Raw genomic sequence first — 12,646 nt, 5'->3', positions numbered from 1 at the left:
TCTGTCCCTGCTGTTGGACTGGATACGAGCCAAAAAGAAAGAAAGAAAAAGACAAAAGAACAAGCAGGGAGATGACACGGGTGCAGAAAAGCATGACTCGATGGAAGAAGAAAAGCAATGATTATAACAAAGGCAGACTCTGCAGCCATGACATCACTTTTTTGGTCCCCACGGGGACGCAAGCTGTCTCACACAAAGTCGGAAGCAGTTAAAGTCACAAAAACAAATGCAAACGCAGATGGATGCAGATTCACCTGTTCAGTGGCATATTTGAAACTAGTGCTGTTTTGCTGTTTGGTGTTTTTGCTGTTAACGCAGTTAAGGCTTTAGCAGCATGATGTTGGAGTGTCAGTCACAGAGAGATCTGCTAAACAGTCCCTTCATGCACAAGGTTCATCCTCGCTCCCTCACTCTCAAGTTTTTAAGGATGACTGATACCCTAACAATGATTTAGAAGGGTAGCCATGCTCCTTTGTATTAAATTATGAAGCAAACAAGACCAATTTCTCACGCTGACTAATGGGCCAAATGTGCTGCAGAGGTGATAAAAGCCTGCCTGCTTTACATTTGTCAGGATATATTTTTCAGCTGACGTCTCTCTCTCTGTTCACTTCCTATCATCTTGTCAGACTCTCAATCAGATCACAGTTCTTGACATGAGCTGAAGAGACTTCAACTGCAGGGGGCAAAAGACTAAAAGGTTTGATAGAGAAGGCTGCGGGGTCTGCCTGCTAGTCACCAGCCACTGGTACCAGTGACAGCAAGGACCCTGGAACGATCGCTATGACAGACAGGCCTCCCACAGTCTGTTGGCTCCCACGGGTGGAAGCGAAGGGGGAAGGAGGAGGGGGGTAAAGAGGAAAGAATGGAAAATATTTCAGTGAGATCAGTGCGCCTCCATCCTTTCACTCAAATACTACCTGTGGTTTGAGAGTTTGTGTGGAAAGACAGAAAAGGGGCTCAAGTATCTGTGATGCCCACATGGCAAGGGAGAGATAATAGAGTAAGAAACTGGAAGTGTCTAAAAGAAATAAATGGTGGTAACATAAGGTAGATGTGTGGGAAAGGAAGCGCAAGAGCGTTAAAGAAAAATAGCACTCAGTAGGGCTTGTATCTAGTGAGACCAACCCAAAAATACACCAGCTTCCCCCATAGGGGCCGGATAATCCTGCTTCTGAAGAGCAGGGAGGGCTGGGAGCGGGTGCAGTTTGGAGACCATGTGGAAGCTAGCGATCCCGCTGAGACAGAAGAGAAATAGAGGGAGACTGGTGGACTAAAATAGAGGGAAGAGAGACGAGGAAAGATTGTCATATTACTTGTAATATGTTCGGGGATATGTCAGAGGAAAAACACATAAACCTGACCGCAAAAACAAACCCCCCTTTTGGTCAAAGCCAAAGGCCGCCGGTCCAGTACGGGCAGCGGCTTCATCAGAATTTCTCACCCTCTCATGTTACAGAACAACATGTATTGTCGCTGGCTCAACTCCCCCCCAACAGCCCCATGAAGTCTGGGTTGGCAATCACTTACCCTCCATGGGGGTATTGGTGTCTGTCCGGTTGGCAAAGACCACATCCACATACTCGAGTTGCATCCTCTGGAGGGAGCCCTTTAAACCTAGAGTGAAAAGACATAAGCCAGGTTTAGAGAGAGAGGTTTGGGTTCTAATAAAAGAAGACAGTTAATAGGAACCATGAGTCCTGGGTGTCCTTCTTATAATGGTGAAATAAATGGGCATGTGCAAGGATACATAGAGTGTGACCTACATCTGCAGAAAAGAGAGATCATTTTTTATTTTCACTTTTTAGCCAACACCGCGACAGCGACATGCTTAGCTGGTAGGGGTGCCAGCTTCAAAAGAACAAGGGATATTCAAATGCATTCAAAAGTCACAGTTATGTCAGGTAAAAGGCAAAAACAATAATAATAAGGTGAAGTGGCTCCTGGGGGGTTTGAGCTCAACATGTTCGTAAACATGACAAAGTGACAGTTGGCCACATGTGACTCAGAGCCTTCCAGCTGCATCTGGCCTGCTGCAGCTTTGATCCAGCTCGAGGAGGCTTTGTGGCCATTTAAAGACAAAGGACACGGCTCAGTTTTCGTTTTTAGTTTTGTTAATTTGCTTTCGTCATGGCCGTCATCCTGACTTGCTGCAGCAGAAGTCAGCTCCAGTTGCAGTAATATAATAATTAGCTATGGTAGTACTCTGTATGTTCCAGTAAATATTGACAGTGTGAGCATGAGTGCTAAACAGATGATTGGAATAAGCCATAATTTATATCAATAATCTTAGTGGCACATTGTAGTGTCAAGATTCACATAGTTAAACCTTTGGATGTTTTTGTTGCCCTTTTGTTTTAATAAAATAAGAAAAGATGATGTTTGAAAGAAAATTTTTATAAATGAAAATGCTGATTCGTTATACTTCAGGGCTTAACAGGCTGGTAATTAAGAGATGTGGGTCCAAATGCAGGACACAGGTAGTCAGAAATAAGTCTAAGCAGAATCCAGAACCCAAAGAATGACAAAGTCCAACCAGAACCCAAAACAAGAAAAGATTAAAGATCCAAACAAAAGACATGAACACACAAACATGGAACTAACGCAGACTAGCTGACAGGCATTAAAAGGGGGACCTAACTCAAAAGATGAATTAGTATGGTGTCTACATGTAACACATGAATTATTTTAAACTATATCTTCTGGCACTTTGGTTCTAGCAGCCTACTGCAAAAATACATATTATGAATACACATTCCAATTCCTTTAGTTTAATCTAGAAAAAAATGCCAAAGATAACAGTTTCACAGACATAAAACTGTATTATGTATTAAACTGTACAGCAGATGAACAGTATCTGAAAGTCATGTCCGGTCAGAAATAGACTCAGTGGAAGAGTGGCTGCCAAGATGGGAAATGGGGAGAAAAGGCTATGATATATCTGAAAATCAGTAGCAACAGGTCTTATGGAGTAAATCCAGAGTGTATCCAAACTTTCTGTTCAAACCATCATCACTTTGTATGGAGGACATCAGGATAGAGGTGTAACAGTGAGTGTTTACAGGCATCTGTAAAACACGCTGGAAGCTCAGTCATGGTTTGGGAATTCATTTCACTTCATTTTGTAAAACTTACCAAAACTGACAGCACTGTGATTTTTATCCACAGTGCAATATCATCTGGCATCTGATTGGCAGTGGCTATATTTTCAGCGTGACAGTGAATGAAGATGCCAATGCTGTTCACTCACAAAGTTTGATAGCTTTACTTAGCACTTTACTCTGATTTCTAAAAATCAAACGTGCATATAAAAGATGTATAGAACACATTGCTCACTTCACAGGAATAGCTGTAATCAATACATATTTTCTAATTTAATTACTGTCACAACTACTCAGCTGTAAGTTTTATGCACCTGCCACCATTTTCACTGCACAAACAGGAATCAGTTTTGATTCAAAATTGTAATTTATAAGGTTCAGAACTATTTTCAGAGTTAATCACTGTCAAACCAAGCTCGCAGGCACCTTCTCTTAGATAAAAAAAAAAAAACACCTGTGCAATCCTTTCTTATTGTTACATAAATAAATGCTGCTGGCAGCTGGTGGAGGAACCAAACAATTCAAAGCCTAGAGCCTGATCAGAAAGACGAGGGATCAGAGGAAAGGTCGCACTCAGTATTTGTTAGAGGAGTAACACTGTATGCTGAGGAGAGGATAAGTGACGGCAACAAAGTATTGCGAGCAGATCGGCCTCCACTCACGCACACACACAGAAGACCAGATGAAAGAAGAAAAGCGCACACAAGAGACTGTCGCACAAGACGACAGGAGAGTAACAGGGAGTCGAGGCAAAAGACACTCTCGCGCTTTTGAGTAAGCGCGTGTGTGCGTGTGTAACCCTGGTTAACATAGCTAACAACAAATAAAAGCCTGTTAGTAAAAACAGTCATAAGAAATATATTACAGGTGATAAATAGTCAATAAATAGATCATAATGGTTAGAAAATTCATTAAAAACATCAGCAATGATATAATTCATGGTATAGGATTTCATTTGTGTTTAAAAACATGTTAAAAGGGTACAGAACTTGCTAATTCATGGTGTTTTATGTTAATTCAGGTAAAATGGCTAAAATATGTGTTGAGACTCTTATTGTGAAAGGGCACGCTGCAGCGTGACTCCTGTGATTAGCCACACCCAATCGGGTTGTTCCTTCTTTTTGATGCTCGAGAGGGAGAAATGCAGACAGTCCTTGCAGAGCTGCTGCTTAAATGAGTGAAAAAATAGTAAAAATAAGCCAAAAATCTACTTAAAGCCATTTTTGTACTCTGGAGAATGTATTTTTGTTTTTCCGACCTGTCCTTGCCTTGGTGACGTTGTGAACATAACCGAACGGGACTTGGTGAGTTCAGAAATTGTCTTTTATTTCATGCAAGAAATTTTTGTTGTATTATATTGCTCATTTCATGCAAATGGAGAGCCAAGGTAGCAGATTTATGTTGTTTTATGTTAAAAACGGTGGATTCGTGCTTAAACGACACACAGGCTGCAGTTCAAAGGCCTTTGAAGGTGTTTCAGCGCGCCATATTGGCGTCACCTCATTTACGGCTAAATAAGCTGGAAAAAACGGACTTTTACTGTTATTTAAGGGCTACCCGTGTGTTATTTTCGAATGTTTATGCACTTTATTTTGTTGTTATGGTAGGCCATTAAGGTTTGGATCGGGAAATGCTGAGCTAGAATCGGAGTTTGATCCGCTGAGCGAGAAACAAGATGGCGAGCCACCCACGGACCCATTGAACTGTACCGAGCAGGAAAAAGGAAAACGCCCCCTGCTGGACGTTGAGCTCTTTCGCTGATAAAACTGGTAGGATTAATCCATACACCTCTGCAAAAGAACAGCGGGCTTTTCAAAGCACTGGATAATCATTCGGAGTAATTCCAGGACTAATAGTTAAAGGACACAAAGACAACTTTCTTTTGTTTATTTGTTTGTTTAAGGGATTTATTCAGCCTTTTGCTGAATTGTTTTCAGTTTTACATTTATTTATTTATTTTTGTAATTTATTTTGGTCAACCTTACATTTTAATGCTGTAATGGTGTTAATGGAAATGTAAATAATTTTGTTGGGTTAAAACAAAATAAGAACTGGTTGAGAATTTAAAGGTGAACCTAGACCAAGATTAAATTAAATCTTGGGCCTGAAGAACTGAACTTGATTTAAAATAACACAGTGTTAATGCAAATAGATCAAAGGATAAACTTGAACTTAGAACTTGAAATAAATAAAACAATAACCTAGGTTGAAAATAACATCCTTCTAAAGCCAAATAAAAGGTTTTGAGATAAATAGGATGAACTGACAGAACATACTGAACTAAGAAGGGGAAAGAAAACATCTTGTTTTCCTTAAATGTGTGATGTTGAATGTTTTATGTAATGTGTCTATAACTGTCTATTCTCTGTCTTCACAAAATAATAAGCCGGCAATTTAAACGTATTTACTGGTCTGTGGTCTTTATTACATGCTACGCTCATTACTGCTCTAGTAGTCGAACCTAACTGGTCCTAGTATACTGTAACGACTCCAGAAGTGTTACAGAAGTGGCGAGCCAGCCAGGAGTAGTAATTGATCCCTCAAGTTTTTTTCTGACCCAGACCTCAAAAATAGGCCAAGTCCGGCAAAATGGAAATAGTTGACAGAGAAAATGTTAAAATCCCAAACTCAGTTATTGTTAGTGGGATTACAGGCACAGACGCTGATGAAGCTTTAAAAGACTTTTTAAGCAGATATGGTCGAACAGCAAGAACCCTTAAGATAGATGACCCTAAGTCTTCTTACCACAAAAATGCTATTGTAGAGTATGAGAGTGGATCTGCTCTGTCGACACTTGAACCCTTACTACCCTACACACTTGAATGTCCGAATGAAGTCACTTATCAGATACGAGCCCTGTCACCTGAGTACATCGCAGCTGTTACCAACGTCGCCACCAACAGTTTTTTCAATGAACTGCAAAACATTGCTAGACTTAGTGGCAAATCTTTTGAAGCTGTTCTGCATGAACACCTTTCCCAATGTGCTCAGTCAGTCACACACAGCACAGAAGCTCCTACCCCAGATGCACATAGTGAACTAACAACCCAAGTACAAGCAAATGACCAACCTATCCAAAGTGAAACTGCAGAACTGATCAAAGCTAACATATGCATCAGCGATTCTGAGTCAGACAACCAGACACAGCCAGATCTACAAACTACCATTCCACAGAGCTTTATAACACACCCTGATGTGCAAAAGGTTGTAGTAGAGCACATAGTGCGAAGTGAAGCTCTTGTCTCACCAGTGAGCGCCTCCTTCCGCCTCAGAAATTTTTCAGGCAAACTGCCCTGTCCTAGTCATGAGGTGGACTTTGATACATGGCGCCACAGTGTAGAGCTCATACTTCAAGATCCCAATCTGTCTGACTTGCACCGCTCGCGGAAAATCGTAGACAGTCTTGTACCGCCTGCTGCCAACGTGGTGAAACCTCTGGGCCCTGAAGCCTTGCCCTCAGCTTATCTTGAACTACTCCATTCAGCTTTTGGCACTGTGGAGGATGGCGACGAGCTTTTCGCCAAATTCCTCAACAAGATGCAGGTGAAAAGCCTTCACACTACCTCCATCGCTTGCAAACAGCTCTCTCAAAAGCTCTGAAAAGAGGCGGTGTCGTAGCTAGTGAAGCAGACCGACACCTTCTGCGTCAATTCTGTCGGGGGTGTTGGGATAATGCCTTGTTAACAGATCTTCAGCTTGAAAAGAAAAAAGATAAACCCCCCTCATTCACCGAGCTGCTGCTACAGTTGAGAGTGGAAGAGGACAAGCATACTGCAAAAGAAAGCCGAATGAAAAAACATTTTGCTGCCACCAGACCAAAAGTAGCCTCTCACTCTATTGCTGCAAATGCTGACTTTCCTGCGCTCACCATGCAAGACGATCTCACTGAAATGCGAACACAAATAACTGCGCTTCAGAGTGAACTGACGAGATTGAAACCCCAGAAAGTAGACCCACCAGTAGATGCTCAAAAGGATCTGGTCACAGAATTAAAGGCACAAATCAGTCAGCTTCAAAGCCATCTCGCAACATTAACCCCGAACCCTCCTAGGAAAAAGTCTAACCCTCCAAAAGCTACTGCTAAGACCAACTCTCAAGTACCCGAACGAACCCTTTTGACATCCCAAGCTGCGAAGAGTAGGCCCAGGCCTGGTTACTGCTTCCAGTGCGGCGAAGACAGCCATATTGCCTCTGTGTGCCCAAATGACCCAAACCCGTCTTTAGTCACTGACAAAAGGAAACAGTTGAAAGAAAAACAGTTGCTGTGGGATAGACAAAACAAGCAAACACAGCCTTTAAACTAAAGGGAGCCCTCATTGCGGGACAAATGGGTGCTACGGACAAAACTAGTCCCACCGAGCCTTCACATAAACCCAAAAAACGATTCTCAAACAATAAATCAGCCACTGTGAAACTACCCAAGGGTCTAATTGGAGCTAAGTACACTGCTCAAGTGAAAATCAATGATCAAGCTTGCAACTGCCTTCTTGATACCGGATCGCAAGTGACCACAGTGTCCCGATCGTTCTATGAAAACAATCTTGCAGACCTTGAAATCCATCCAATACAGGACCTGCTAGAAGTCGAAGCTGCAAATGGTCAGAATGTTCCATATTCAGGCTATATTTGTGTCGACATTACCTTTCCAAAGAACTGTTTTGGTACTGAACTTACTGTGTCTTCTCTTGCATTAATTGTTCCAGACACACGCTCTAGTGTTCAGTCTTCTCTCTTAATTGGCACTAACACTCTTGACCTTGTCTTTGAAAGCCTCTCCTTGGCTAATACAGACCTCAGTATCCTGCCTTATGGTTATAGAGTAGTGCTGAGCGTGTTACAACAAAGACACAAGCAAAAAGAGGACGACAGCCTTGGTCTTGTCACTTTGTCAGGGAAAGAGCCTGAAGTCATTCCTGCAGGCCAAAGTCGAGTCTTAGAGGGTTTAGTCCACGCAAAAACTGAACACTCAGGCGGGTGGGTAGTAGTCGAGACCCCCTCTACATCCTCTTTGCCAGGTGGAGTCTTGGTCACCAACTGTCTACTTACCCTTGCTGAGAAACCCTCACAAAAGCTTCCAGTGGTCCTGCGAAATGAAAGTAAGCATGACATAGTTATCCCTGCGAAAAGTGTCATTGCTGAAATGCATGCTATTCAAGAGATCATACCAAACAGTCAGATCACAGAGCAGTCCAAACAGACTCCCAGCTCAAACCCTGCTGAGCTTAATCTTAACTTTGCTGATTCTCCAGTCCCTGCTGAATGGAAAGAACGAATCACACAAAAGTTAAGTGCTATGTCGGAGGTTTTTGCACTACACGATACAGACTTTGGTTGCACTAACAAAGTAAAACACCAAATCAAACTGAGCGATGAAACCCCTTTTAAGCACAGACCCCGTCCCGTACGACCACAAGATCTTGACGCCGTACGGAGGCATTTGCAGGAGCTAAGCGATGCAGGTGTCATTCGCGAATCTGAGTCGCCATTTTCCTCACCGATAGTGGTGGTAAGGAAGAAGAATGGAGATGTAAGACTCTGTGTAGATTACCGTAAGTTGAATCTGAACACCATCAAAGACGCCTACGCGCTTCCTAACTTGGAAGAAGCGTTCTCCGCCTTGACAGGATCGAAGTGGTTCTCGGTCCTTGACCTCAAAAGTGGGTACTACCAGATTGAGGTCGATGAGGCAGATAAGCACAAAACAGCCTTCGTATGTCCGATGGGGTTCTTTGAGTTCAACCGGATGCCTCAAGGCATAACAAACGCTCCCAGCACATTTCAAAGGCTGATGGAGAAATGTATGGGCGACATCCACCTTAAGGAAGTCCTGGTCTATCTAGACGACCTTATAGTTTACTCCGAAACCCTCGAACAACACGAGACCCGCCTTCTCCATGTGCTTAATCGTCTCAAAGAATACGGTCTGAAGCTATCGCCTGAAAAATGTATGTTTTTTCAGACGTCAGTTCGGTACTTGGGGCACATTGTCTCCCAAAACGGTGTAGAAACAGACCCCGAGAAAGTAGCAGCGTTAAAAACATGGCCAAGTCCCAAGAACTTGAAAGAACTCCGCTCCTTCTTAGGGTTTGCGGGGTATTATAGGCGGTTTATTAAGGACTTTTCTAAGATCGTAAAACCCCTTACCAACCTAACTGCTGGATACCCCCCACTGCGAAAAAACAATAGCTCTAAGTCCAACTACGTCCAATACTTTCAGCCAAAAGCTCCTTTCGGGGAGAGATGGACAGAGAGTTGTCAGAAAGCGTTTGAGACTATTATAGACAAACTGACTTCTGCCCCAATTCTAGGCTTTGCCGATCCCAAGTTGCCTTATGTATTACATACAGATGCAAGCACAATCGGGTTAGGGGCAGCTCTTTATCAAGAGCAGGAGGGAGAGTTGCGAGTAATTGCATACGCAAGCAGAGGACTATCAAAAAGCGAAAGCCGTTATCCTGCTCATAAGCTTGAGTTTCTTGCCCTCAAATGGGCTGTAACGGAAAAGTTTTGTGATTACTTGTATGGCAGTCCTTTCACAGTAATAACTGACAGCAACCCCCTAACTTACATTTTGACCACCGCTAAGTTAGACGCGACGAGCTATCGCTGGTTGTCCGCCCTGTCCTCTTTCGAGTTCCAGCTTAGGTACAGAGCAGGCAAACAAAACATGGACGCAGATGGCCTATCTCGTCGTCCGCATCTCGAGCCATTAAATGACCTTGTCTCCCTGAAGGAACAGGAGCGGATCCGTCAGTTTGTGCAACACCACTTGCCTGGCACCGATCCTTTCACTCACGTTCCCACTCAAGCTGTCAGTGCAATATGTGAGAAACATCTAGTCCAGTCTCTTGACACAGACCATGCTCTCGCCTGCCCACTCGTAACTTCACTGTCTACGTCCGTTGATGCTGTTCCCGACAGTTTCGACCAGTGTGATGCTTTTCCTGTCATTCCAAGCTTGTCAGAAGAAGAGATAAGACAAAGTCAAACAAACGATCCTGCTATCAGTGAAATCATATACCAGCTTGAAACAGGTGAAACATCTCCTCCTACTGTACGCAACGAGATCCCACAACTTAGCATCCTTCTGCGTGAGTTAAACAAACTTGAGTTGCAGAACGGGATTTTGTACAGAAAAAGACAAGTAGGTGAAGAGACACAGTACCAGCTGGTTCTTCCTGAAAGTCTAAGATCTATGGTTTTCAAAAGCCTTCACGATGACATGGGTCATTTTGGTCTTGACCGGACCCTTGATTTAACCAGAACCAGATTTTTCTGGCCAAAAATGGCCTCAGACATAGAGCAAAAGATCAAAAGCTGTAGCAGGTGTGTTTGCAGAAAGACCCTGCCAGAGAGGGCGGCGCCCCTAGTAAACATTCAAGTCACCAGACCTCTAGAGTTGGTGTGTATTGATTTCTTGACAATTGAACCAGATCGCAGCAACACTAAAGATGTCTTAGTTATTACAGATTTCTTTACGAAGTATGCTGTAGCAATGACAACTCCCAACCAAAAGGCTAAAACTGTAGCCAAGGCCCTGTGGGAAAACTTTATAATCCACTACGGTTTTCCCGAGAAGCTGCATAGCGATCAGGGAGCAGACTTTGAGTCAAAAACTATCAAAGAGTTATGCGACCTAGCTGGGATTCAGAAGGTCAGAACTTCACCCTACCATCCCAGGGGAAACCCTGTGGAGAGGTTTAATAGAACCCTGCTAAACATGTTGGGTACACTCAAAGACGAAGACAAGAAACATTGGCGTGACTTTGTTAAGCCACTCGTTCACGCGTATAACTGCACCAAACATGAAAGTACAGGGTTTACGCCGTACGAGTTAATGTTTGGCAGACAGCCTAGGTTACCCATTGATCTTGCCTTCAATGTCCCCCTGAACCATCGCCAGCAGCAATCTCACTCACAGTATGTTAAAGCCCTCAAATCTCACCTTCAGGAGAGCTACCAACTGGCTACCAAAAATGTAAGCAAAGTTGCTGAACGTAACAAAACTAGATATGACAAACATGTAACCGAATCTGTCTTAGGTGTCGGAGATCGCGTGCTTGTAAGGAATGTTCGGATTAGGGGAAAAAACAAATTGGCTGATAAGTGGGAGTCCGTCGTCCACGTGGTTGTAAGCCAAAAAGACAACCTCCCAGTATACACAGTCAAACCCGAGCATCACCAAGGTTCCACTAGAACTCTCCACAGAGACCTTTTGTTACCTTGTGGGTTTTTGCCAACTGCCCCTGAAAATCCTCCAGCAGTCCAAGTAAAGCCTCATCGGACAAGCACACGTCAACACCCAACAACTGATCCTGATGAACCTGAACTTGAATACAACTCTGAGGAGGATAACTACCCTCTGTATTACCCTCCACTTCCTCCCAAAGAGATCTCAAAGTCGATTGAGGAATACGAGGTAGTTTTTCCTCCCAAGGCTAAGTCAAATCATGCTAATGAGCAACCCAAATCAGACAATTCTCAAATCTCAGAAAACGTGACAGTGCCTGATGTTGCTCAAGAGCACATGGACATGACGGAAACTGTAAATTTACCTGATTGTGGAAACCTACCGGATATGGAAAACTTACCTGAAGATGACAAAATACCTGAAATGGAGAAACCACCTGAAATGGAAAACTTGCCTGAACCTGCAAAGGAAGGAGCTCAAATAACTCCACCAAATGAAATGGACAATGCATCGGATTCAACGAAAACTAATGATGAGGAAGCAACTCAAACTCACGTGAATGAAACTGAACCTGTAAACAATGAAACTGAAAGAAATGACCCCGAAGCAGAGCAATCAGTCAGAAGATCATCCCGAGAGAGAACAAAGCCCAAGCACTTAACATACCCTCAATTAGGCAACCCTCTTGTTGGCATAGTTCAGTCTTTGTTCCAAAGCTTAAGTGAAGCTGTCACAGGCTCTATTGAAATCCATGATATCCAGGTAGTCTGAGTATGCATTATGCAAAGGGACTTGCATACATTTAAGAGGGGAGGGTGTAACCCTGGTTAACATAGCTAACAACAAATAAAAGCCTGTTAGTAAAAACAGTCATAAGAAATATATTACAGGTGATAAATAGTCAATAAATAGATCATAATGGTTAGAAAATTCATTAAAAACATCAGCAATGATATAATTCATGGTATAGGATTTCATTTGTGTTTAAAAACATGTTAAAAGGGTACAGAACTTGCTAATTCATGGTGTTTTATGTTAATTCAGGTAAAATGGCTAAAATATGTGTTGAGACTCTTATTGTGAAAGGGCACGCTGCAGCGTGACTCCTGTGATTAGCCACACCCAATCGGGTTGTTCCTTCTTTTTGATGCTCGAGAGGGAGAAATGCAGACAGTCCTTGCAGAGCTGCTGCTTAAATGAGTGAAAAAATAGTAAAAATAAGCCAAAAATCTACTTAAAGCCATTTTTGTACTCTGGAGAATGTATTTTTGTTTTTCCGACCTGTCCTTGCCTTGGTGACGTTGTGAACATAACCGAACGGGACTTGGTGAGTTCAGAAATTGTCTTTTATTTC

The 12,646-nt window shown here is 42.9% G+C and overlaps 1 protein-coding gene across 2 annotated transcripts in view; it reads right to left on the bottom strand.

Moving 5' to 3' along the window:
- The window catches only part of kcnab1b (potassium voltage-gated channel subfamily A regulatory beta subunit 1b), a 60,657-nt gene that overhangs the window by 14,605 nt on the left and 33,406 nt on the right, over positions 1–12,646 (bottom strand). For both annotated transcript variants that reach the window (XM_085379038.1, XM_085379039.1), the window contains one exon: positions 1,531–1,617. In XM_085379038.1, coding sequence (XP_085235164.1) covers positions 1,531–1,617 — 87 coding nt within the window. The remainder of the gene's footprint in view (positions 1–1,530; positions 1,618–12,646) is intronic.

The sequence above is a fragment of the Diplotaxodon limnothrissa genome, linkage group LG18 (genome assembly GCF_057381915.1).
Source record: "Diplotaxodon limnothrissa isolate DT_005_m linkage group LG18, D_limnothrissa_male_GT1.1, whole genome shotgun sequence".
Classification (NCBI taxonomy): domain Eukaryota; kingdom Metazoa; phylum Chordata; class Actinopteri; order Cichliformes; family Cichlidae; genus Diplotaxodon; species Diplotaxodon limnothrissa.
This window is presented reverse-complemented; position numbering and strand designations above follow the sequence as displayed.